Below are 24,925 nucleotides of genomic sequence, written 5' to 3'. Positions count from 1 at the left end.
TCCAAGCTACAGATGCTGTGTTCTCCAAGCTACAGATACTGTGCTCTCCAAGCTACAGATACTGGGTTCTCCAAGCTACAGACGCTGCTGAAAGAACAGGGAGGACTCACCAGTTATAGTCCAGTCGAGACTGCTGCAGCTGCTGCTGTTTTAGGAGTAGTTTTGTCTCCTGCTGGGCCAGTAGATGCTGGAGGCGTTCCTTTTCAATTTCCAGCTCCATTTTCTGAAGCATGAGTTGCTGCCTTCTATCTTCTGAGAGCTGCTTTTTGACATCAGTTTCACTAGGCTGCAGTGCCCCTTGGCCATGCATCAGAGATGCCCAGGAAAGCCCACAATACCTGCATGATTCCAGATGTGTCTTGGAATACTGAGGGACCATGTTTGTCGGATGGCTCTCACGAACATGATCCGCATTTTCAGAAAGTCTATGACCACAGCACTGACTAGATGGAGTAGCCTTAAGGTGTTGGCATTCCTTCATCTTCAGTTCCTCTGGTGGAACTTTCTCTGTAATGACTGCATCTACTAGTTTTTTCCCTGGGGATCCATAATTACATGTTCTGGTCTCTGATGGCACCTTGTCCACATCCTCTTTGGGATAATGAAGGGCTGCTGGTTTCAAAGAATTATTCCTAAACTCCGCAAGGAATTCTGAAGCTGAGTCCTGATTTGCAGACTTAGGCCTTTGCTTGGTTTGAGTGTGGGTTTGTGGTATGGCTGCACTCAAGTAGGAACCATCCAGTTCCACAGATGAAGACCAGAGAGTGCTCTTCCTACTGGATACCTAAAAGGAACCGCAAGATCAGTTGTCAAATAAGAGCACAACAGAAGGAGTTCTTTTGACTTTTCAGAAATCAGTGATATATGTTTACCAAGACAAAGCTGTGTTTTTGTCTTCTTAATTAATAAATGATAGTATTCACATAGCTAAACAGACATGTGCCATAAAGCTAATCTCATTTTCAAACAATCTACATTTCAGTAAATCCACAAGGATGAGAAAAAGAAAGTGTTGCCACTCGCTGCTTAAGCAAGATTTCAGGAATTGCAAATAATGAGGGGTATATAGCATCAACTTTGAGAAGAAGAAAAACATTGAATGTTAATGCCTTAAAGTGTTTAATTTTGAATACTAAGCCAAGAAAGAAATCCATTCAGCCACCTTAAATATCCTTTGATTGGCCATTACACAGCATGAGATTTGATGTAGAACATTTCACCTTATACTGAACAGGATGTTAGTTACTGCTAGAAATTTGATGAGTTCTTATAAATATCTTTACAGCACACACATAAAACCAACCACTTTCCACAAAATATGATTCTAATCAAAAGCAGTTATTTAAATACAAAACATATTTAATTTCAGCTGTAAACATAAGTGATTTTTCAATTAAGCTGTTCAAGTGATTATAGTCTGATAGAACTCAGGCAGAAAGGAAGCAGTTGCAAACAACCTTTGACAGGCCAATAGAGTGAGCTTTCCCAGCATTTTAGCCTCAAGCCTGTTTTATCAAGGAGAGCAAAACTTAGTTTATATCAATGACTCTCAAACTTAAGGATGTATCAGAATCACCTGGAGGGCTTGTTAAATGTGAATTGCTTGGCTTACTCCCCAGAGTTTCCAATTCAGTAACTCCAGAGCAGAGTCAGAGAATCTGCATTTTTAACAAGTTCCAATCTGGAACCACACTTTGAGAACCACTGGTCTGTACCATGGGCCATTGGACTGCTCCTTTGTCCCTCTTTTAAGGACCATTTTGATTACATCGGGCTTACCCATGTAATACCTAATTTCCTCATCTCAAGATCCTTAATCACGTCTGTAAAGCCTCTTGTCATACAAAGTCGCTTGTGCCATATAAAATGACATTTACAGGTTCCAGGAATTAGGACATGGACATGTTTGGGAGGCTATTATTCAGTTCGCCCCAACTTCTTTTAAAGTAAGAACTAATTCATAAACAGTTGAGATGGTTATGTATTCCAGAGACATGTACTCTAGAATGAATGAATAATTGAGATTCCCTAGCAGAGGGGGAAAACAAATCCCACCAATTTACTTTGCAATAGTTGAAAATGATGAACTGACTGGTAAAAAGTGTCACCTAACATATATATAGCAATACAATTTTTCCTCCCCTATGGTAAAAGAGGGCTATTACAATGACCCTTTTAAGATTTTGAGTTTCTAAAGCAATGTTAAAGGAGTTCTATTTCAATGAGAATGAGCCACATCTGGGGCGATGACTTGGGCCTCTTCAAAGAAGCCACGCAATCTTATATGCTAAGCAGATGACACTGAGCAGATGACAAGCTACATAAAAGGAACTAGTCCTAGGGCAAAAGTTATGATAAACTACCTCATTAAAAAAATTAACCTTATTTTACACCCAAAGGAAAACTCTAGTCCACATTAATCTCCCCTACTCTGAACTTCTGTAGCACTTATTGTCAACAGAAATATTTAACATTTATCACCTGCTATTTTGTATGATAAACCATCTTTTTATAGACTATACTTTTAAAATGAGAAATAAATTTTTTAAAAGTCCAGAAACTTAAATCAACTATTTTATATCATCATATAGTTTCTAATCCATGTATCATTAATATAACAGTAGATAGCATGTATATATTATTTTATATTCTCATTTTTGTTCCTTAACATTATTTACATATGTGCATTTTTAGGTATTTACATAGCTTACACTTACTTTAATGGTGCTGAGTGTTACATTATTCACATATGTCAGGTATTTGGAATATTTCTAAAATTTTTTTGTAGTTAGCTTTTATGTTTTTGAGAGGCACTACAACTTAATGATTTCCATGCATGCTTTGCTCAAAGAGAATACTGCTTTGCCAATTACCTGCTGGGTGACTGTGCAACTTGGCAGACCGAATTCTAGGATGGTCCTCAAGATTCCCATCCTTTTAGTGTCCCCTCCCTGTATTATCTCCTCTCCTTAAGTGAGGGTAGAACTTGTGAATATGATCAGATCAATCCTGTGGTTATGTTACCTTATATGGCAAAAAGGACTTTGCAGATGTAACTGAGGCTCAAGCTGACTTTGAATTAATAAAAAGGGAGATTATCTCATGCGGGCCAGACCTAGTCAGGTAAGCACTTTAACAGAGGGTCTGGTGCCCTCTACAAGATCAGAGATTCTCCTGCTGGCCTTGAAGAAATAAGCTACTGTGCTGTGGGAGGGCTTTTTTTTTAAAGATTTTATTGAAGTAGAGTTGATTTACATGTTGTGTTAATTTCTGCTGTACAGCAAAGCGACTCAGTTACACATATATATTGGGTTGACCAAAAAGTTCGTTCAGTTAGTGAATACACTGTTCAATAAAATTCTTGGTGAAAATGAAAAAATGTGTCTTCTATTTTTACTTAAAACCGAATGAACTTTTTGGCCAACCCAATATATTCTTTTTCATACTCATTACAGTTTGTCACAGGATATTGAATATAGTTGCCTGTGCTATACAGTAGGACCTTGTTGTTTATCCATCCTATACATAATAGTTTGCATCTGCTAACCCCAGACCCAGATATAGAGAACAGTCTTGTGGTTGCCAAGGGGTGGGGGGCGGGGGGGGGGAGGAGGGGAGGGAAGGAATGGGAGTTTGGGATTAGCAGAGGCAAACTATTATACATAGGGTGGGATAGGTTATGGAGGGGCTCATGTGGCAATGACCTCTGGAGCAGAAGGCAGTTTCCAGACAACAGTGAGCAAGAAAATGAGGCACCTACCATACATACGCAAGGAAATAAATCCTGCCAACAACCCACTGAATGTAGCCCAGCTGGCATCTTGATTGCAGCCTTCTAACACCCTGAGCATAGGACCCAACTAAGCTGTGCCAGACTCTTGACCCACAGACACTGTGAGATAGTAAATGTGTGTTGTTTTAAGCTGCTAAATTTGTAGTAATTTGTTACACAGCAGTAAAAAACTAATATAGCATATTATTCAACTTGCCTGAGCCTCAGGTTCCTCAACAGAAAAACAGGGATTAAAAATAGCAGCTACATCAAAACTGAACGTGGTGGTGAGACAGATGAGCAGTTATCAAGGGTGCTAATTTATAAGGGTACTAATTTACAAAAAGGAAACACAAACCTTATATTTACCCAACTTCTTTCAATGAGAACATTGTGTATGTGTGCGGGGGGAGTGGAGTCGGGTGAGATCACCACGGGGCATGTTCAGTTACGACAGATTATCTCTGAACTGTCTTCAAGGAGAATGAATTCAGTTATCTATCTTTATTTTGCTACAGTGAGGTTTGTAGTTGGGTCAGGGTTGAATTGCTTGAGATAATAGAGAGGTTCTTCATCTTTCTCCTTCATATAAAGGATGTCAGTCTTAACACTAACATCTTGCACTGCCTCTTAAGGTTGTTGTGATGATTAGATGGGATAATTCATATAAAGTGCTTTGGATGGGGCTTAATTTGCCTTTGGGACACACGGAAGTCACAGTGGGCCTAAATGAAACAGATGTATTTTTCTTTCTGGGGCTGCTCCATGCTTTCTATATGATATTTACAAATATAACTTCTCTTAACTAAGGCTTAAACTAACAACAAATCCCAAACTGTTGTCTCTGGTATATGGGTTTGACATGAATTTTTCAGATATATAACACTAACTTAGAAACCATTAGATATTTTTTTAAATGGAGGCATAATAAATTTTAAATGGAGGCAAAATTAAATTTTTTTAAATGGAGGCATATACATAATAAAATGCACATATCTTAAGTGTACAGCTTGATGAATTTTTATACTTGCATTTACCCATGTAATCATCACCCATATCAAGTTATAGAACAATTCCATTACCCCAGAAAGCTCCTTTGCGTCCTTTCTAGTCAATATCACATCCTCACACTCCCAGGAGTAACCATTACTCTGATTCTTATGATCATAGATCAGTTTTACCTATGTTGAACTTCATATAAATGGAATCATACAGTATGCTACCCTTTTGTACCTGGTTTCTTAAGCTCAACATAATTTTTGAGTATCTTCTATGTTGTTGTGTACATCAATAGTTTATTCTTTTTTACTACTGCATACTTCATTGTATGAATAAGAAAAATTTGTTTATTCTTTTATTGGATTAGGTTGTTTCCAGTTTAGGGTTATTATATATAAAGCTGCTATGAATATTCTCATACAAGCCTTTTTTTTAGACATATGCATTTGTTTCTCTTGGGCACAGGGTAGGCATATTTGACTTTATTAGAACCAGCCAATAAGCTTTCCAAAGTGGTTATTCTGTTTCATATCCCCATCAGCAAATTAAGAGAGTCCCAGTTGCTTCACATTCACAGCAACACTTGCTAGTGTGTTTCATTTTTAGACAATCTGGTGCCTGTATAGTTAAATAACACTGTGGTTTTATTTTCCATTTCCCTGATATGTAATGATATTAATGAACATGTGCTTGTTGGTCATTTGGATATCTTCTTTTATGAAGTTCTTGTTGAAACTAATATATTTAAATAATTCAAAATAATTTTTAAAGGAGTGAAGATGAGAAATGAAAAATGAAGGTCAGGGAAGACAATTTCATGCAAATTGTTTCTGATGAGATAACTTGGCTCTAAATGGTCACCTTCATTGACCACTGAATGCAGAACATGCTCCCAGAACACCCTGTCACTTTGGCTGTTCTCAACTCAGAGTTTACCATATACTGTGCTAAATGTTTTACATATTCAACCTATTATTCTTAACAACAATTCTGTAAGGTAGTTATTATAATTAGCATTTTACAGATGAGAAAATGAAGTTCAAGGAATCAACACAACTTTCCCAAGGTCACATCAATACAATATGTGAGACATGGGACTATGCCTCACGCCAAATCCATAGTCTTCCATTGCTTCCTGCTGTAGATCTTTTTAAAAAAATTCTTTAATATGAAATACATTAAACATAGAAAAGTACACGAAATAATTATGAGCAAGGCAATGCCCAGTGTAACTACCATCCAAGATACAGAAGACGACCCTTGTCTTCTGTACTCAGAAGACCCTGATGGCCCTGAGCAATCACCACTCTCTACCTCTCTTGCCAAAGGGAATGACTACCTTGACTTTAATGGGAATCACTTCTTTGCTTTAATACTTCTCTGCTTAAATATCCATAGTAGAGTTCAGTTTTACCTGCTTATTTTTAAAGAATAAATGAAATCATATGATATACATTCTTTTGTGTTTAACTTCTTTCACCCAAAGTTATATTTGTGAAGTTCATACATGGTGCTGCATGTGGCTGTATTTTCATAGCTATATAGCAGGGGTCAGCAAATTTATTCTGTAAAGGGTCTGACAATAAACATTTTAAACTTTGCAGTCCATACAGACTTTGTCATAACTACTCAGTTAAGCTTTTGTAGTGTGAAAGCAAGAGATAATACATAAATGAATAACTGTTCTAGGAAAACCTTATTGGTAGACACACTGAAATTTAAATTTCATGTAATTTTCCCATTTCATGAAATATTCTTTTTTTTCCCAACCATCTAAAAAGCTAAAACCATTCTTAGCTTGTGAGTTGTACAAAACGATACAGTTAGCTAGATTTAGCATCCCACAGTTTGCCAAGTGAACTTGATAATTACGTTGCATGCTCTTCCATTTAAAGGAGTCTATGAATATCCTAAGATATGGTCAGAACTCAATAAGCAAATTGAACAATATGAGTTGGGATGTGCTATCTATTTACATGTTTTCTGTGTGATGAAAATGAGTTGGAGTGCTTAATTAGAAATAAACATAAAGCATGTAGAAGAATATACCTGGGCAGGACAAACACATTGTATAAATTAAAAAAAAAAAATGTTTAGACAGAAAATGATCTATGGAAAACAACAGATAAAAAAGTTAAGTTCAAAATGGTGGCATATTAGGATTTGTCTTATATAAAAGGTACCATAATCTTGGCTACATCTTTAGACTCTAGATGTGGTAGAAATGAAGCCATAAAATCTTTGACAGGGTATGCTGTGGGATTTACTGTACAAAAGAAAGATGAGGAGAAAATGCAGGCAATACTTGGCTTATGACAGAGTAGAAGCATAATATCTCTTAATTTGGGTAGACACAGGCCAATAACTAGATAAAAAAACACCAATGAGAAAAGTATAAGGTTTAAAAAAAAGTGTGAGAGACTTATGTTGGACATAAAGAAGAATTTTCTGATAGTGAAGGTTAGTAAATTTCTGAGTTGGAAGGTTTTCGGAATCTTTAAGATACCCTTTTAAAATATGACAGATATTTTTAAAAGACTTCATAGAAAATAAAGGATGTCTATTTTATAAACATTTATGATATGATCTTGTATGCATGCATGGAAGCACACACAGGTGTGTAGGTACATATAGGAACATACACATTCCTATGGTAATCTAGGGCTTTCCGGTGATCTCACATAATAAAAAATAACTGCAGTATTGCTTCGTGAAATACCATCAACAAGTAAACAAAGATGTTTTATAAATTTAGGCAAATCATTTTTGCAGGCCTGGCCAATCTCTGCTATGAGCCGTAAGGAGAGAGCCAAACTAAACTGCAGTAATTATTTCCTGCAACAGGTTGTTATTTACATAATTAGGAAGAGATTACTTACAATGCATTTATGAGTTGTTAACTACAGGATTAGTCAATAGTACCAACAGAACTTATTGGTATTCATTTCTCTAATGGTAAATAATAATTTACGATCCTGGCAAGCACCCTATTAACAATCCTCATATTCCCACTGATAGCCTTATAAGAATAAAAATCTCAATTTTGTAACTTCAGAATTTCCCCCTATCCTCTTTATTTTATGATGAAGTCAGAAATTCAAGAGCTAGATAAATATTTCTAAACCTAAACTACTGTGTGTGGGGCAGGTCATTGTATTACCCAGAACATTTGGAGTTAATATAAAATAAGGCACAGAATGACAAGCTGCATTTTTAGTCAAGCGTACATGAACCAGTTGTCAAGCTGACAGAAGCTACGTAATGCAACAGCTGCGCTGTATGGTTTGCCAAAGTCTCATCCCAAATAAATGTTCATCCTCCCCAGTGCAATTAACTCTCCTATACTGGCGGATTTTGCTAGAAGATCAAGATAGATTACCTTCTAGTGTTATGAACTAAATACTTACAGGTGTTATACCATCAGTTATAACTTACAAACTTTGGCATTTAGCAAGACATCCAGGCAAATGAATCATCTAATTTATGAATTATTTATAAGAAATTCACAGCATGCTCCTGGCATCATCCATGGCCTTTTCCAGGTCATATGACACCAATTAGAGCTGAATTTTAAATTATTCAATAACCTGAACTCTCTTGTCATTTAACATATAGATATCAACGCAGCAAACAAGTTAAATCTAATGGGCCCTCGAGGTTTAAGCTTCTCCACTGCACAATCGCTAAAGCTGTAGGTCATCAATGGAAGTAACAGAATGCAGCAGTCAAACACATTTGCAAGGCTCTAATAACTTTTTCTATTTCCCATAGGGACTGTGGCACAACCTAGGATTATTGAATCTAAAAGGCACTGAAGTCAATAATTATGAGATTTAAAAAGTACAGGCACACAAGACTGTACAAAAGACAGAATACTAGCAACAGATACCAAATGTGGTACCAACTCTTAAGATACATACATCATAGGCCTGCCAAAATTTTTAACAGCAATTACCAGACTCAGAAAAGGCTAAACCTCATATTCTTTAATCATTACTGCATTTCCTGAAAGCTGGAATGTGTTGATTTGCTATAAAAATGAATATAGAGCACAGAATAATTGACAGTATACTTAAGGTCAAAATACCTTGATTAGAATTCCAGTACAGCTACTTAGGAAGTCTATTATTTTTGGCAAGTCATTTTACATCTCTTAGGCAATTTAGATGTTAGTAAAATGGTTGGGTTTGATGAGCTCTATAGTTTATGCTATCCTTAAGTGCTGAAAAACCCAGGGATTGGGTTGTTGTACCCCAAGGAAATGAGAGAAAAGAAAAGGATAGATGAGAAATTTACCAATCAGTAAATGTTCACCTATCAACTAACAGACATACTACAAAATTACTGAATGCCCCTTGGTTCTACTTCCCCTAGCAAATTTTGTGTTTTAACATTACTGCCTTATATGACTCACATGCTCAAGAACTTAAATCAGCATCTTAATTTATCTATCTGGTCACTAAATCTTAGAGAGACACAAATGAAGATTGAGTAAGACAAAAATACAGTTGTGAGGAGAGTCCTAAATATTTGATGGGATTTAAATATTTTGATGGGATGGGACAATCATTCACCATAGAAATACATAACAGTGATACTGATTCAAATCACTTCCACGTATATGATCATAATTGCTAAAAGAAAAAAAAAAGGAGCTTTATACATGGTTTTCTAAATCTACAAAAGGAAACAGATACCCAAGGCTAGTTTTAATTATTTAATGAAGATCAGAAAGAAGCTAAAATAATTTTTATAGAGAAAACGAGACAAAGACAAATTAGAAGTGGTGAGGACAATCTTCACAGGTACAAAATGAAAACAAGACATATTGAATAATAAAGCCAAGGGTACTTGGATTCAGTTAGGGATGCAGCACAAGAAAATGATCCAAAAGAGCTTACATCAGTTTTCCCCTGCCACTCCCTTGGCGTTACGTTTGGACAGAGTATCCTGGGGCTCACTGCCCTCTCATATATCCCTCTAGTAACAGTCAGGCTCAAGGATGGAAACAAAAGCTGCATGTAGGCAAGATGTTTCAATGTAGTTTTTCTTCTTAAAGGAAGCAAACAAGATTAGTTTGTGTCAAATGAAGGAAAGCTTTAACAAAGAATTCTTAATACACCTTCTAGAAAACATAAAGTCAACACTATTTGAATGTGACCAACTGTCCCTGAAGGGGAAATCAGAATGCATTTATGTTGTTGGTTGAGGGGAAAAAGTATTGGCGTTATATTTTTGAGACTAGAAAATAAAAATAAACTCTCTCTTGAAAAAGAGCATTTATGAAATACCAAGAAATATAACCTATAGCCTACTTGCAGGAAATAGGAGGAAGGTAAAACCAGGCTCTTTATTATATCAAGATTTCCCAAAGTGAATCACAGTCCTTTTACTAAAGATTAGTGTCTTCCATATTCATTTTTTCCCCATATAAATGGCTGCAGACCGGAAATGTTGAAGAAACCTAATGAGAAGCATTTCTGAATGAACAAAAAACTACCAAACCAAAGAGGTGGTCACCCTTAAAGGGCAAGCTCTTGGAGCTCAAGATTTTTTAGGATTCTTAGTCCTTTAATTATATAGTACCAAATCCCGACTTTTGAAAATTTAGAACATTTTTTACTAGCTATTTTAGTTTACTGTAAAAAAACCAAGAGAAAAGATTTCATTTATAAACCAGTAAAAGATAAAATGAGTGATGAAATTTCCTAGTACTCAAATGCCCTAACTCCTTTTTCTATGCTTTAAAATTCTACTCTTGTTTTAAGGCTGGCTTAGTACCACTGCCTCCCACTGTAGTTCCCTCACTTCCCAAGCTCAGATAAGCTGTGCCTTCCCCAGGAGGCACCCCAGGACAACTCTGTTCAGCCCTTTATTGCCGTATTTATTTCATCCTGCTCTATCACAGTTAGCTGTTTTCACATCTTTAACTTTCTTTGTGATGTGTAAGAATGTACATTTCTCCTTGTGGAAATAGTGAAATCTTTGAGGGCAGTGACCTCAAAAGATACCATCACTTTCATTCATTGCTGTATCTCGAGATAATAGGTGCTCAATAATTTTTTTTTTTTGCATACAGTTTGGCCTCTCTCCAGTACACATTGTACAGAACTTGAGGAGAGGGGCAATGTTACTCTCAACTTCATATTTCAATGACACTGGTCTTTATAAATAAAAGATACTTAAAGTAATAAATATCTGTGGAATCAACCAGTAAGCAGGAAGCGGGAGCAGCAACAGCTAAATGACCTAATTTGTATCCTAAGGAGTTTGATAACTTAGTTTTACTTATTATAAAATATATTGTACTTTTTGCAGGAGCCACTTACTTCTTCTATAAGTACTTATTTCCAATAAGTCTTTAAAAGTTAATAAAAATTCTATAAATGCAGGAAAAATTCCAACTATATCTCTCATTACACAGGGTCAATAAACATAGGGATCTCAATGCCTTATTTGGTTTGGATCTATGAAACAGTAAATTACAAGAGCACTTTTTGCTTTTGAGATGAGAATCTAAACTTAAAGCAGATCATTATATTACTTTCTAAAATGTTCGATGAAATGGTTTTAAAACAAGAAACTATATTGAAAGACCACAAAATGTGTGCTATATCAACCTAGATTAGGGATAGGCAAACAGACTGGTTGTAAGACACACCTGAATAAAAGGCAACTAACTGCCTCAGGATTCCTACTTTGAGTTATTAAAAAAATATCAGTCATGACATAATTGACTTTCATATCACAAACAAGGCGGACATATTTTGAGAGAGACAACATTAAGTTCAGAAGGAAGATTTATGAAAATTTTGGACAAGCAGGGCTTTCAAAACTGTAAAGTTAATTGCGTTTTCCCCCAATCCTTTTTCAGTTAAGGGTGTCCTCCAATTTGTAAAAGATACTCCCAAACAAATACAGTCCTAGAACTGTTTAAAAAAATACTTAAAATAATACATTATTAAGCAATATACATAATAAGCAATAATACATAAATAAGCAAAACTTTTGCAGCTAAAAGTCAAATCTTGCATATTTGTTTAACAATAGAAGGGAAGAGTATATATAAACAAAATACTATGGATAAACACATTTGGTATTACTATCCTCCTCCTGCTCTATAATTTTACCCAAAGGTATAGGCTGCCACCTTGGGGTGAGTGAGGAGGACGGGCATCTGGAAGTGTCCGTGAGATACTGTCCTAGCTGCCAGGAATACAAAGTTTGATGAGAATCCCAACATTCATGGCTCTCAAATTTTGGCTAAGGAGGAAAACATTTTATGTGATAAGAATGTTATTGCAAAGAGTTGAGGACCATTAGTGATGCTACCTTTGCCTTTAGTGGGGGGAAGGGAAGTTGGGGCATTTTCATAATAGAGGGGACATTTAGACTAAATTATGGAAGACAGATTGGAGTTTATTAATGATAAAGGTATATGTGAAGGTGTATAGTGTATGTAGGGTAGGACATTTCAGGCAGTGGGGAGAATATGAGTAGAAAACCAGAGATTATGAAAATAAATATGTATGGTGAACTCTAAGTAGTCCAGGGCATGGTGGACAGGGTGAGGCAGAATGAATGGAGCCAAAGTGTCAGAGAGGTGGCAGAGTACAAATGGTGTAACTGCCATGTTAAAGAAGTTTCTCTTTAAATTGTTTATGCCCACCTAATACAGAAGATGGCCAATAAGCCATCTGTGGTGGGCAGTTGGAAGCAAATGAAATAACAAAAGGCAAGATAATCTACTCAGTACTTAAAGGAATCGAGACATGAAATATAAATGGGAGATAGTAAAAGACAAAAAAGGAAAGGAAGACCTATCATAGACCAAAACACTAACTAAACGAATTAGTATAATTAAAATTAAAGTGTTTAGATCTACACATTATACTGAGTGATCTTTAGAGAGTAAGGGGACTCAGTAGAGAGTAGGTGCCTAGCCAAGGCACAAAAAGGAACTATAGCAGGAGGAAGGTACCAACAACCTTTCTACAATTTGTTGATTAAGTACCCTATAGAATTCCATCAGGATCCAGTACCTCCAAATTCTCAAAAGGGTTGGACAGAATACATTGTAGATTAGTTTGTTTTAAACCTCCCTTCATGAATAACTATGAGAACAAAATATATTATATATTTAAAAATCTGTTTGAAGGCATTGAAGTGTTACCAAGGTAGTAAGGACATGAAGGGCCAAGATCCCAGATCAAAGGTAAACAAGAAGGAAAGAAAAAAAAAAAAAAAAAGACAAGCGCTCAGCAAGATAACCCCTCCCACCCAAAAAAAAGGTAAACAAGAAAAGTTAGCTTTACATTAGTTGCCACTCTTCTGTTCAAGACAGAAGGAAGTGCTGGTTGAGAAGCTGAGAAGAGCTTTAAGCAGTGTCACAGGGGTGGAAACAAAATTTAGATTTCAGAGACTTCCAAGAAAGAGGTCCTGTCAAAATCCCCAGACTCTCAATTGAGACCCCTAAAAAGTTAGTAATAAGAATGTAATAGAAAAGCCCATACTACAATTGGACTTCAAATACACTCAGTCTAAGACTGGGTTAAGGTTATTTGAACCATGATAACTGCCTGCAAGAAGCAGCAGCAAATTCTCTCTGGAGAAAGATAACATCAAACAGAAACTCATATTATATCTAATTTTTCCACAGACAATGTCTAACATTCAATAAAAAATAATCAAGCATACAAAAAGATAAAAATAACAGACTTACAAGAGAAAAAAAAAGTCAATAGGAATAGAACCACAAGAGGTTTACATATTGACATTATCAAACATGGACTGTAAAATAATTGTGATTTATGTGATGAAGAAATTAAATGATATGATGAAGATATTGCAGAGAACTGGAAACTAGAAAAAATCAAATGAAAATTTTAGGACTTAAAATACAATTAAAAACTGATCAGCAGATTAGATATATCTGAGGAGACAATTAGTAAACTGTAATAAAAGTCCAAAGATAATATCTAGACTAACATGAAGAGATGGACATAAAAGGATGGAGAGATATAAAAGAATGTGTGAAACACGATGATAAGAGCCTAAAATAAATGTAATTATAATACTAGAAGAAGGGAAAAAGACAGAATGAGGAAGAAGTAAATATTTGAAGAGATAATGCAGAGAAGTTTTCAAAACTGTTATCAAGCCACAAATTTAAGAAGCAGTGTGAATCCAAAGGAGGATAAATACAGAGAAAGCCAAAATCCACCACAGAGCACATCATAGTAAAATTGCTAAAAATCAAGGACACATAAAAAAGCAACAGAAAAGCAGGCACTTTACAAACTTCAAGGAGACAATAATAAAACTTACAAATGACTTTTAAGGTTAAAATAATTATATTACCTAGCAAAAATATTCACTAAAAATGAAAGTGACAGATTTTTGCTTCCAGTCCTGAGTAGGTCAGAAATGAACCTCCAAACTTAAACAAGAAAAACTGATCTCAAGAAAAGAAGAAAAACCTATGAAAAACCTATCTCAAGAGTAGGAAACAGGTAGCAGAGATTGTGTTGTCTGAGAGAAAAGAATAAAATTCAGTGAATTCAACAACAGCCTATGTTTTCTGCCTGAAGGGAACTTCTAAATTGCAGCACAGAGAAGGAGGAACACAAATGGAGCCCAGCAATCTCATTGAGTTGAGGAATCAGAGATTAGAGTTGGGGGAAGCAGAAATGGCTAGTATTTGAGGGACTAAGTATCCAAGGGAAGGGAGCATAAGGGTCTCCTTGAGTCTTTGGCTGAATACCAATCTGTGCATGTGCAGGATGAAAACTCACGAGGAACTCCAGGGAAAGAACAATTATGGGGAAGCTGAAAAAAGAACAATTCACAAAACTCAAGAGAGGGGGAATTCATACCAGTCAGAGTGGAGAGGTCTCAATGAATACAACAGCATTCAAGACAGATCACAAAAGGGCCACACCTTAGGTGTGTGGCAAAATTAACCCTGGAGTAAAGGCTAAACTAGAATTACTCTGAAACAGCTTAAATAAAGGCCTTGAATTGATCAAACTAATCTTAAAGCAAACTTACTGCTGTCTAGAACAAGCCTCAACACTTTGTAGAGGAACACAACCAAATTCAGCACTGAACAACAGAAAATTAATAATGTATGACATTCAATTACTAGACAAATGAAGAAACAAAAATGTGACCCATAACCAGAAGAAAATCAATCAATAGAGGTTGAAAAATAACAGAAATGATTGAATTATTTTAAAAAGACCTAAAATGAGCTACTACAAATATATTCAAAGATATCATGGAAAACATGATAAGGAGAGAAATGTAAGAAATATTTTTTTAAGCATGGAATTTCTGGGAAAGAGAAATATAACGTGTTAAATGAAAATTTCACTTTATGAGATGAACAGTACATTAGATACCTGCAGAAGAAACGATCAGTGATCATGAAGATACAGAATGACAAATTATCCAAAATGAAGCAGAGACGAAAAAAAAGATGAGTGAGTCAGTGAAAGACAGAGGGGAGGGGAGAAAGAAACAATATTGGTAACATTTGTAAAATATGAAACAATCTAATGTTTTTATGTATGAATATTTGTGTTTCTATATATATACATGCATATATGTATACATACATGTGTACACACTCACACATACTAGAGTGCCAGAAGAAAACAACAGGGGGGCAGTAACAGAAAAAATACTTGAAAGGAAAAAGTCTAAAATTTTTCAAATTTGTTGAAGAAGCTCAATAAAGCCTGTGTGGGAAAAATATAAAGAAATGCACATCCAAATAAAATAACTGAAAACTAGTGATAAGAAAAAAAATCTCAATAGTAACCACAGAAAAACGAAGCATTACATATAGAACATAAAGAACTATGGCAGACTTCTTACTAGAAATTATGCATGCCAAAAGACAAAGACATGATATCTTTAAAGAGCTAACAGAACTGTCAACCTAGAATTCTATATGCAATGAAAATATCCTTCAGAAATAAAGAAGAAATGATTTTTTTCCCTCAGAAAAACAGAAGCTATGATAATTCATTGACAGCAAATCTGCACTGTGTGAAATGTCAAAGAAGTTTTTCAGGCACAGGGAAATGACACCAGATAGAAACCTGGACCTGGTAAAAGAAAATTAAAATGTTACAAATAGTAAGTTAGTTACAAATGATCACTAAGCAGATAATATAAAAGGCTTTTCTTTCTCATTAATTAATCTCTTTAAAAGATAATTGATTGTTTAATGCAGTAATAATAACAATGTAGCAATGTTTTAAATATATGTAGAAGCAAAATGTTTCACAACAATAGCACCAAGGACAAAAGCATATTGATATAAGGTTCATATATTCTATATAACATGGAATGATAGTATTTGAAAGTAGAATGTAGTAAGTTAAGGGTTAACTTTATAAAACTTAGAACCACTAAAAAACAAAACATAGAAGCATAGCTAATACGTCAATAGGAAATCCTAAAACATAATCAGTTAACCTAAAAGAAGAGAACAAAAAGAAAAAGTACAGATGGGACAGAGAGAAATTAAAAAGCAACATGGTAGATTGAAATACAAACATATCAATGATTACAACAAATGTAAATGAACTTAATGCTCCAAATCAAAGGACAAGATTCTCAGACTGCATAAAAAAGCAAGACTGAATTATATGCTATCTACAAGAAACTCACACAAAATATAAAGTTTAGGACAGATTAAAAGTAAACTGAATAGAAAAGAATGTACCATTCAAACATTAGTCAAAAGAAAGTTGGAATGGTTGTGTTAATTTCAGACAAAGTAGACATCAAAACAATAAAACTGCCAGGGAAAATGCAGACATTTTATAATGATAAAGAGTTCAGTTCATCAAAGCATCAAAGTAATCCAACTGAGTATGCACCTAAAAACAGAGTTTAAAAATATATGAAGGAAAAATGACAGAATGGAAATGAAAAATAGAATAACAAACAATAAAAGTTAGAGATTTCAACACTCTTCTGTCAGTAAGCAATAGAGGAAGAAGAAAAATCAATAGGGTTATAGAACACAAACGAGACTATCAACCAATTCAATCTAATTCACATTCATTTTAAGTGCGCATGAAAAAGCTACCAATATAAACTATATGCTGAGCCATAAAACAAGTTTCAACAAATCAAAAAGAACTGACATTGAGACAAAGAAATTAAACAAGAAATCAATAACAGAAAGCTATCTGGAAAATCACCAATTATTTTAATATTCAGCAGTACACTTCTAAATATACTATGGGTCAAGGAATTCATGAGGGAAATTAGAAAATATTTTGAACTGAATGAAAATGAACACATAACACATCAAAACTTAGCGGATGCAGTTAAAACAGTGTATAGAGGGAAATTTATAGCTCTAAACACCTATTTTAGAAAATAAGAAAGATCTCAAATCAATACAGTGTTTCCATATTAAGAAACCAGAAAAAGAAGAATACACTAAACCCCCACAGCCATCAGGGCAGAACTAATAAAGATTAGGGCAGAAATGAATGAAGTATAACATGGACAAACAGAGAAACAATGAAAACAAATTCTTTGAAAAGGTAAAACTTCAGACAGATCAAGAGAGAAGACAAACTACAGTATCAGGAATCAAAGACAGACACCACTACACATCCTAGTCATTAAAAAGATAACAAAGAAATATGAATAACTTTATGCCAATAAATTTGACAACCTAGATAAACAAATTGCTTTAAGGACACAAATTACCAAGACAGATCAAGACATAATACAACACTTATTAGCTCTAAATCATTTAAACAAATTGAATTTGTGATTAAAAACTTCTCATAAAGATAGCTTCAGGCTCAGATGGCTTCACTGATGAATTCTCTTAAAATTTAAGTAAAAAGTAATACCAGTCTACACAAATTCTTTCATGAGGTAGAGGAAAGAGGAACATTTTATGTGGCTGATTAAAAAAAAAAAACCAAAGACATTACAAGAAAAGTATAAACCAAAATCCTTTATGAACATGAATGCAAACATTCTTAATAAAATGTTACCAAATTAAATATAGCAATATGTAAAAAGAATAATATAAAATGACCAAATGGGATTTATCACTGAAAAGGTAGATTGGCCTAACAATTGAAAATCAATCCACTATCTTGACAGAAAAAAAGATAATTATATGATCACATTGATAGAAGCAAAAAAAGCATTTGAGAAAACTCAACAACCATCCAGCAAGTTATAAAAAGAAATTTCCTCAATTAGATAAAGGGTACTTACGCAAAAACCATAGCTACAATTAGACTTAATGATGAAGGAAATAATGCATGCCATATGAGATTGGGAAAAAAATCCCCAAAATGCCCACTCTCAGCACATCTCTTTGCATCTCCTCAGTATCGTATTGGAGATCTTAGCCAGTGCAATAAGGAAAATGAATGAATAAATGAATGAATGAATGAATGAATGGCATAGAGTTCGGAAATTAGAAAATAAAACTGCCATTATGTATAGACAGCATGATCATATATGTAGAAAATCATAAGGAATTCAGAATATCAAAATTGCTTATTAATTTTAGCAAGCTCACAGGGTATAAGGACAACATAAACAAATAAGGTATATTTCTATATTAGTAAATAGCAATTAGAAATTGAAACAAAAATAATATTTATAGTAACATCCCCGACATGAAATAACTTAGAGATAAATTTAACAAAATATGTACACTATTATACAATGAAAATTAAAAAGTACTACTGAGAAAATTTGAAAAAGACCTGAATATATGGAGAGAGAGATTGTGTCCATGGATCAAAAGACTCAATATGGTTAAGATGTCAGTCTTCCCCAAATTGATTTATAGTTTCAATGAAATCCCAGTATATTCTTTTGTAGAAGTTGACAAGCTAAATCTGAAATCTATATGGAAATTCAATGCAACTAGAATAGCAAAAACAATTTTGAAGACAAAGAACAAAGTTGAAGAACTTACACTGCCTAATTTCAGAATTTCTTATAAAGCTATGTAATAAAGACATTGCATCACTGGTATTAGGATTAGAGAGATAACTGGAAAAGGGTAATGAGTCCAGAAATGGCCTCACATATAGGTGATCAATTGTCTCTTGACAAAGGTACTGTATTAGCTTTCTAATGTTGTGCAACAAATTACCACAAAGTTAGAAGCTTAAAACAACATACATTTATTATCCCACAGCTTTTGTTAACTGGGTTCTCTGCTCAGAATCCTAAAAGGCTGCAATTAAAGTGTTGGCCATGGTCAAATATGAGGCTTGAAGTCCTCTTTCAGACTCATGTAGTTGTTGGAAGAATATCCCTGCAGTTGTGGAATCCATGGAGCCTTGCTTCTTTAAGTCCAGCAGGAGAGCTCTTTACAGAGAGGGCCCTACTCTCTCTTTTAAGGGCTTCTGCTTGATTAAATCAGGTTACCCAGGCTCTCCTTTTTGATTAACTCAAAACCAACAAATGTGGGACCTTAATTCTATCTGCAAAATTCCTCTACCTTTGTCACCTTCTGTTGGCTAGATGCAAGTTACAAGTTCCACTCCCATTCAAAAGGAAGGAATTGTACAAGGACATGACACATTAGTGGTCACCTTAGTGTGTGTCTGTCACAGGTAGGAAGGTAACTCAATGGGGGAAAAGATAGCGTATTCAACAAATGATCCTGGACAACTGCACAGCCATAAGGAAAAAATAAAACTTCAATCCTTACATCACTCCATACACAAAAATTAACTCAAAAGGAGAATATAAAAAAAAGAATGTCCATATGTGTATAATTGAGTCACTCTGCTGTACAGCAGAGATTGGTACAATATTGTAAATCAACTATACTTCAATAAAAAATAAACTTAAAAAATAACTCAAAAGGAATTATAGACCTAAATATAAAAACAAAAACTAAAATTCTGAAGAAAATATGAGATAATCTATGCAACTATATAGTAGGCAAAATATGGTTTCCAGATTTAGCAAATAAAAATACAGGACTCCCAGTTAAATTTGAAATTTAGATAAACAACAAATAACTTTTTAGCATACATATGTTACATTACATAGGACATACCAATATTTTAAAAAATCCACACATGGGTTATCGGTGGGCTCGGGTAGTTAAATCGGACACAGACTATTCCAGGTGATTTTGAAATCATGACTGAGTCATGAGCTGCAGACTAGTTCTGTACTAAAACCGTGGTATAATGTGTGATATTTCAAGAATAGTTTGTCATTTTTACCCCAAAATTGTATTAAAATCTGAGAAAATTTTTTAATTACATGATTTTTACCTATAATAACTGAGTTACTGTAGTAATACTGTTTTAATCCTTTTTTTAAATAAATTTATTTCATTTATTTATTTTTGGGTGCGTTAGGTCTTCATTGCTGTGTGAGGCTTTCTCTAGTTGTGGACAGCGGGGGCTACTCTTCGTTGCAGTGTGTGTGCTCCTCATTGCGGTGGCTTCTCTTGTTGCGGAGCACAGGCCCTAGAGCGCACGGGCTTCAGGATTTGTGGCACGCGGGCTCAGTAGTTGTGGCTCGCGGGCTCTAGAGTGCAGGCTCAATAGTTGTGGCGCACAGGCTTAGTTGTTCTGCGGCATGTGGGATCTTCCTGGACGAGGGCTCGAACCTGTGTCCCCTGCACTGGCAGGCGGATTCTTAACCACTGCGCCACCAGGGAAGTCACAATACTGTTTTAATTCTTAATCAATCCTGTTTTTAAATTGTGATTTTTATATTATTAGCTAAATTAGGGAAGTGATATTTTACTTATTTATTTACAATTTTATTTTATATGTAGTGAAACAAGCTTCACTGGACTTTTTGGTCAAGAAAAGACATCCCTTTTTTTTTTTTTTAAATTGAACTATAGTTGATTGATTTACAATATTGTGTTAGTTTCAGGTATATAGCAAAGTATGGTCACGTATGTATTCTTTTTCAGATTCTTTTCCATTATAGGTTATTACAAGATGACGAATGTAGTTCCCTGTGCGATACAAAAAATCCTTGTTGTTTATTTTATATACAGTGGAATGTATCTGTTAAACCTATACTCCTAATTTATCCCTCCCCCCGCCAAGACATCCTTTTTCTGAATACAGAAGTAGTTTATTATTATAAACCAAATGATGATGATGGAAATGATTCTAAAGATATAAAGGCCAAGGGGTCATACTAGCTTTACTTCCTACTAGTTTTACTTAGAAGTGTGATCCCTCATATACTGAGTTCAGTTTTGTGGCCATAAATGACAGTAAAGTGCTAAAACCACAGTGTGTTACCCACAGATATATTCTGGCTAAAGAAGCAATGAAATTATCAAAACTTAAGAAACATTTACATACATACATGAAGAAATAAGGGATTTTGAAATAAAGAGTACTGATCCAACAGAAGCAGTGTACAATATTCACATATAATCATTAGTATTTTGTAGGCTTATAAGGTAGCAATTTGGTTTGCTAAGAACACAAAGACCATGTACAACTGTTGAAACATTAGTGAAAGACTGTATCAAAGGTGTATGCATGATGTTGGGTAAATCTGTAGAAAAGAGAGTAGCTCAAGTACTCTTTTTTCATGACACCATAGCTTGATGTGGCTATGCAGGAACTAGCTAGTAATATCGAAAACAACTCCATAGAATAAAACTAGCAAAGTGTTTGTCTTTGGAAGCTGAAGAATGCAAATATTCCACTAACATGGCAGTTTTTCTAGTACACATGCATTTTAAACATCATAATATGAAGAAAGAATAGCATTTTTTGGCTTCATTGCCAACAAACATAACCAATTTTGAACAGTATAAAACTATGAAGGCTTACATTATCCATAAATGTCGTTTGACAGCACAGTAGCAATAGGAAAATATTCTGGACCATGAATCAAATTATAAATAAACATATTAATTCCTTCATCTAGAATGTTTTACTATTTAAAAAATCAGGTGAATTAAATAGTGTGCTTAGCAACATGTTAAAAATGTGGATTTTATAAAGGCAAATGCATAAAATTTGAGTTTATTCTATTTATAATACAGAAGCCAACCGCTAACAACTTACATGCTGAGGCATGATGGTTATAGAAGGGAAAAGTTTTTTTTGGGAATTTGGAACAAATCTTAAGTGTTTCTGCAACGTAAGAAACTAATTTGGTCACAATTTTTATAAGATAGGAACCGGAGAGCCAACCTACCTTATTTGACTGATATTGTTGGTATTTTTTACTGATTTTTAATACTTCCTTGTAAGGTTGAAATCCAACATGGTCTTCAAAGGCAGATCAGATTGAAGAGCAAAAATGAATGGCAGTACTTTGAAAGAGCAGCGTCACTATGTATTGTTATGTCATATTCCATAATTTCAATAAAATTTATTTGTGATGTTTTTTTTCTTTTTGGCCCCACTGTGTGTCATGTGGGATCTTAGTTCCCTGACCAGGGATCAATCCTAGGCCCCAGCAGTGAAAGCACAGAGTCCTAACCCCTGGACCACCAGGGAATTCCCTATTTATGATGATCTTGATACTGAACATCTGTGAAAAATTATCATTGAACTCCTCTCAAATTAGATGTTTCAAATTTTATTTTCCATCAAAAGAAGATCCATGCATAGAAAATCCATTTCTTTCATTGAAAGAATTTTAAATTTAACTATAATGTTAAAGAATTGTTGAAACTGGTTAGTGATAAAGGACTAGAAACAAATTTTGAAAACATACCACCACTTCCTTCATTTTGGACAAAAAGTTAAAAGTTTAGAATGAATAATCAAAGCCTATTGAAACTGCTTTAAAATCTTTTCTTCCATTCTTAGCAATATACTATTGTGATATTTCTCTAATGTGAGTGTTAATAAAACAAAACAGAAAGAGTTTAAATATATATGTTATCACCTGTGAGTATCATATCACCTCTCCAAACAAGACTGCACAGGTTATAAATGAAGGAGCAAGCTTGTGTATCACATTAAAAACTTTCAATGTTAACATACATAGTACTACTGATATAGCTGGCGCTCATTCAAAGTGTGTACAGGCACTTATTCTGGGGGAATTGTGATTTCACACATACATTTTTTTTTTTTTTAGTTATGATTGCAAACAAGAAAAAGTGATGTAATAGTCATTCTCTGTCTTAATCACCTGTATGCATACTTTCAATGAAGATTTTTATCATTTTTTCCTATGTTGTGTCTGTTCAGATTATGTTTACTAAAATATAATCTGTCTATTGAAACTTTTAATAAAAATTTTGTCACGTTTCATTTTATAGTATTTAATTTTTAATAAATTTTTTAAAAGTTTTAGTCCATGGAGATGGACAAAAATAATCAAACCTGGTTCTTCACCATAGATAGTTTATTTAGGAAGCCCTGACCCAAATCATCTAGAATACAGTCAGTCTATTAGAACTGAAAAGATGGATTTGTTCCAACATAATTTATATATTAGGGAATAATCTGAAAACAATGCAAACTTCATGTTTGCTCCTTAACAGTTCTTTTTGTGAAACACACTATGCGAACACAGAAAACTGCACCCAGCCGAACTGGGCCATGTAGGAATTTACACAATGCACACACTCACACACCTTAAACAACCATCAGTTATCTCAGTTCCCCAGGAATGTAACACTACAAGGTTGTGCTTTGCTATCCTTTTACATTGTGAACTTTTCAATATAAGAAAACAAGCTCCTAAATGTCTAAGCATCCTGGTTCAGAAACATCAAGCAGTACACACAAAAGCCAAGTTTCAAGTATTGAGGAGAAGCTTGATATAATAAAGTATTTGGAAAGCAACATGGGAATGTGCTATTCCCTGAGCAACGAGCATAAAGGAATCCACATTGAGGACCATCAGAGACAATCTGCAAAAAAGTCTATGGCTGATATAACTTCAAGTGCTGCAAAGTCATTAAGAACATGGCCTAAAGAAAAAAAACAATGGAAAGACTGGTGAACATTTAGATTGAAGGCCAAACAGCAAAATAACCAAGAACAACAAGAGAAAGCAGTATCAATATACAGTGACCTTCAATGTGAATCACCAAATCCTGTAGAAGTGGCTCCTTTTCATGCTAGTTATGGCTGGCTTAATGCTTTCAACTATCACTTTATCTGTCTCACAAAGCTCATAAATCCAGGGACTATTGCTATATATTTTAAAGAAATTGAAAAGGGATACTTTGCAACTGAATAATGATATGTCTGAGAATTCCTCCTTTCCTCAAAAAAGTAAATGCTAAACAGAGTTTTAAATAAAGTTAGAAAGCAAAATGTGTGAAATGTTATAGTGCATGAATTATGAAGTTAAAGGTCAAAACTACTACCCACTTTGTTTGAGATGTCTTGAAATATGGTACTTGCTTCCTATTTTGAGGGTTTCACCTTATGCAATCAAGCATATGGAACCAACAAAGGTGCCATTTTGCCTGCCATTGGTAGCTTAATTTTAAAGTTTTTTACATTACTACTAGCTTAGAAAATAGCAACATGAAAAGGCATGGCAGACAGTGAAAGCATTCCCCAACTCACAAACATCCATTGGCAAAGGGTGGAAGCCATATTGACTCAAGGTATTTGAGCACAACCTATCAACAATCATTAACTATTTGCTAATTAAGTTATGTTGACTCAGCACTGTCCCCTATGAAGCTAGATTTAAAAAGAAAACAAGAAAAGGTTGAGCAGAGACATCAGTGGACACACATTGAGGGGAGATACATTCTACAGAATTAACACAGGCAAGTCACAAAACAAACAAACAAAGAAAAGGACAGCAACAAAAATAACCTTCAATAAGAAGCCAGAGTTGCTACAATATATGACATAAATGTCCAGTTTTCAATGAAAAAATTACAAGAATTTCAAAGGAATAGGAAAAGGTTACCCATGTTAAGAAAAAAAAAAAGTCAACTGTCTCTGAAGGGGCCCAAATACTGGACTTACCAAGGTTTCAAAAGAGCTATTATAAATATGTTGAAAGACCTAAAGAAAAACACGTTTAAAGAATGAAAGGAAAGCATGATGTTGACAACAAATGGAGAATCTCAGCAAAGAGATAGAGGGAAAAAATACATATGAAAGAACCAAATGGAAATACTGGAATTGAAAAGTATAATGAGTAAAATGAAAA

General features: G+C 34.5%; 1 protein-coding gene across 6 annotated transcripts in view; it reads right to left on the bottom strand.

The window, feature by feature from the left end:
* Positions 1-24,925, bottom strand: part of KIAA1328 (KIAA1328 ortholog) — a 367,487-nt gene that overhangs the window by 138,235 nt on the left and 204,327 nt on the right. For all 6 annotated transcript variants that reach the window (XM_036822916.1, XM_036822915.1, XM_036822920.1 and 3 more), the window contains one exon: positions 111-784. In XM_036822916.1, the coding sequence (XP_036678811.1) occupies positions 111-784 (674 nt within the window). The remainder of the gene's footprint in view (positions 1-110; positions 785-24,925) is intronic.

This window comes from Balaenoptera musculus, chromosome 14 (assembly GCF_009873245.2).
Source record: "Balaenoptera musculus isolate JJ_BM4_2016_0621 chromosome 14, mBalMus1.pri.v3, whole genome shotgun sequence".
NCBI lineage: Eukaryota > Metazoa > Chordata > Mammalia > Artiodactyla > Balaenopteridae > Balaenoptera > Balaenoptera musculus.
This window is presented reverse-complemented; position numbering and strand designations above follow the sequence as displayed.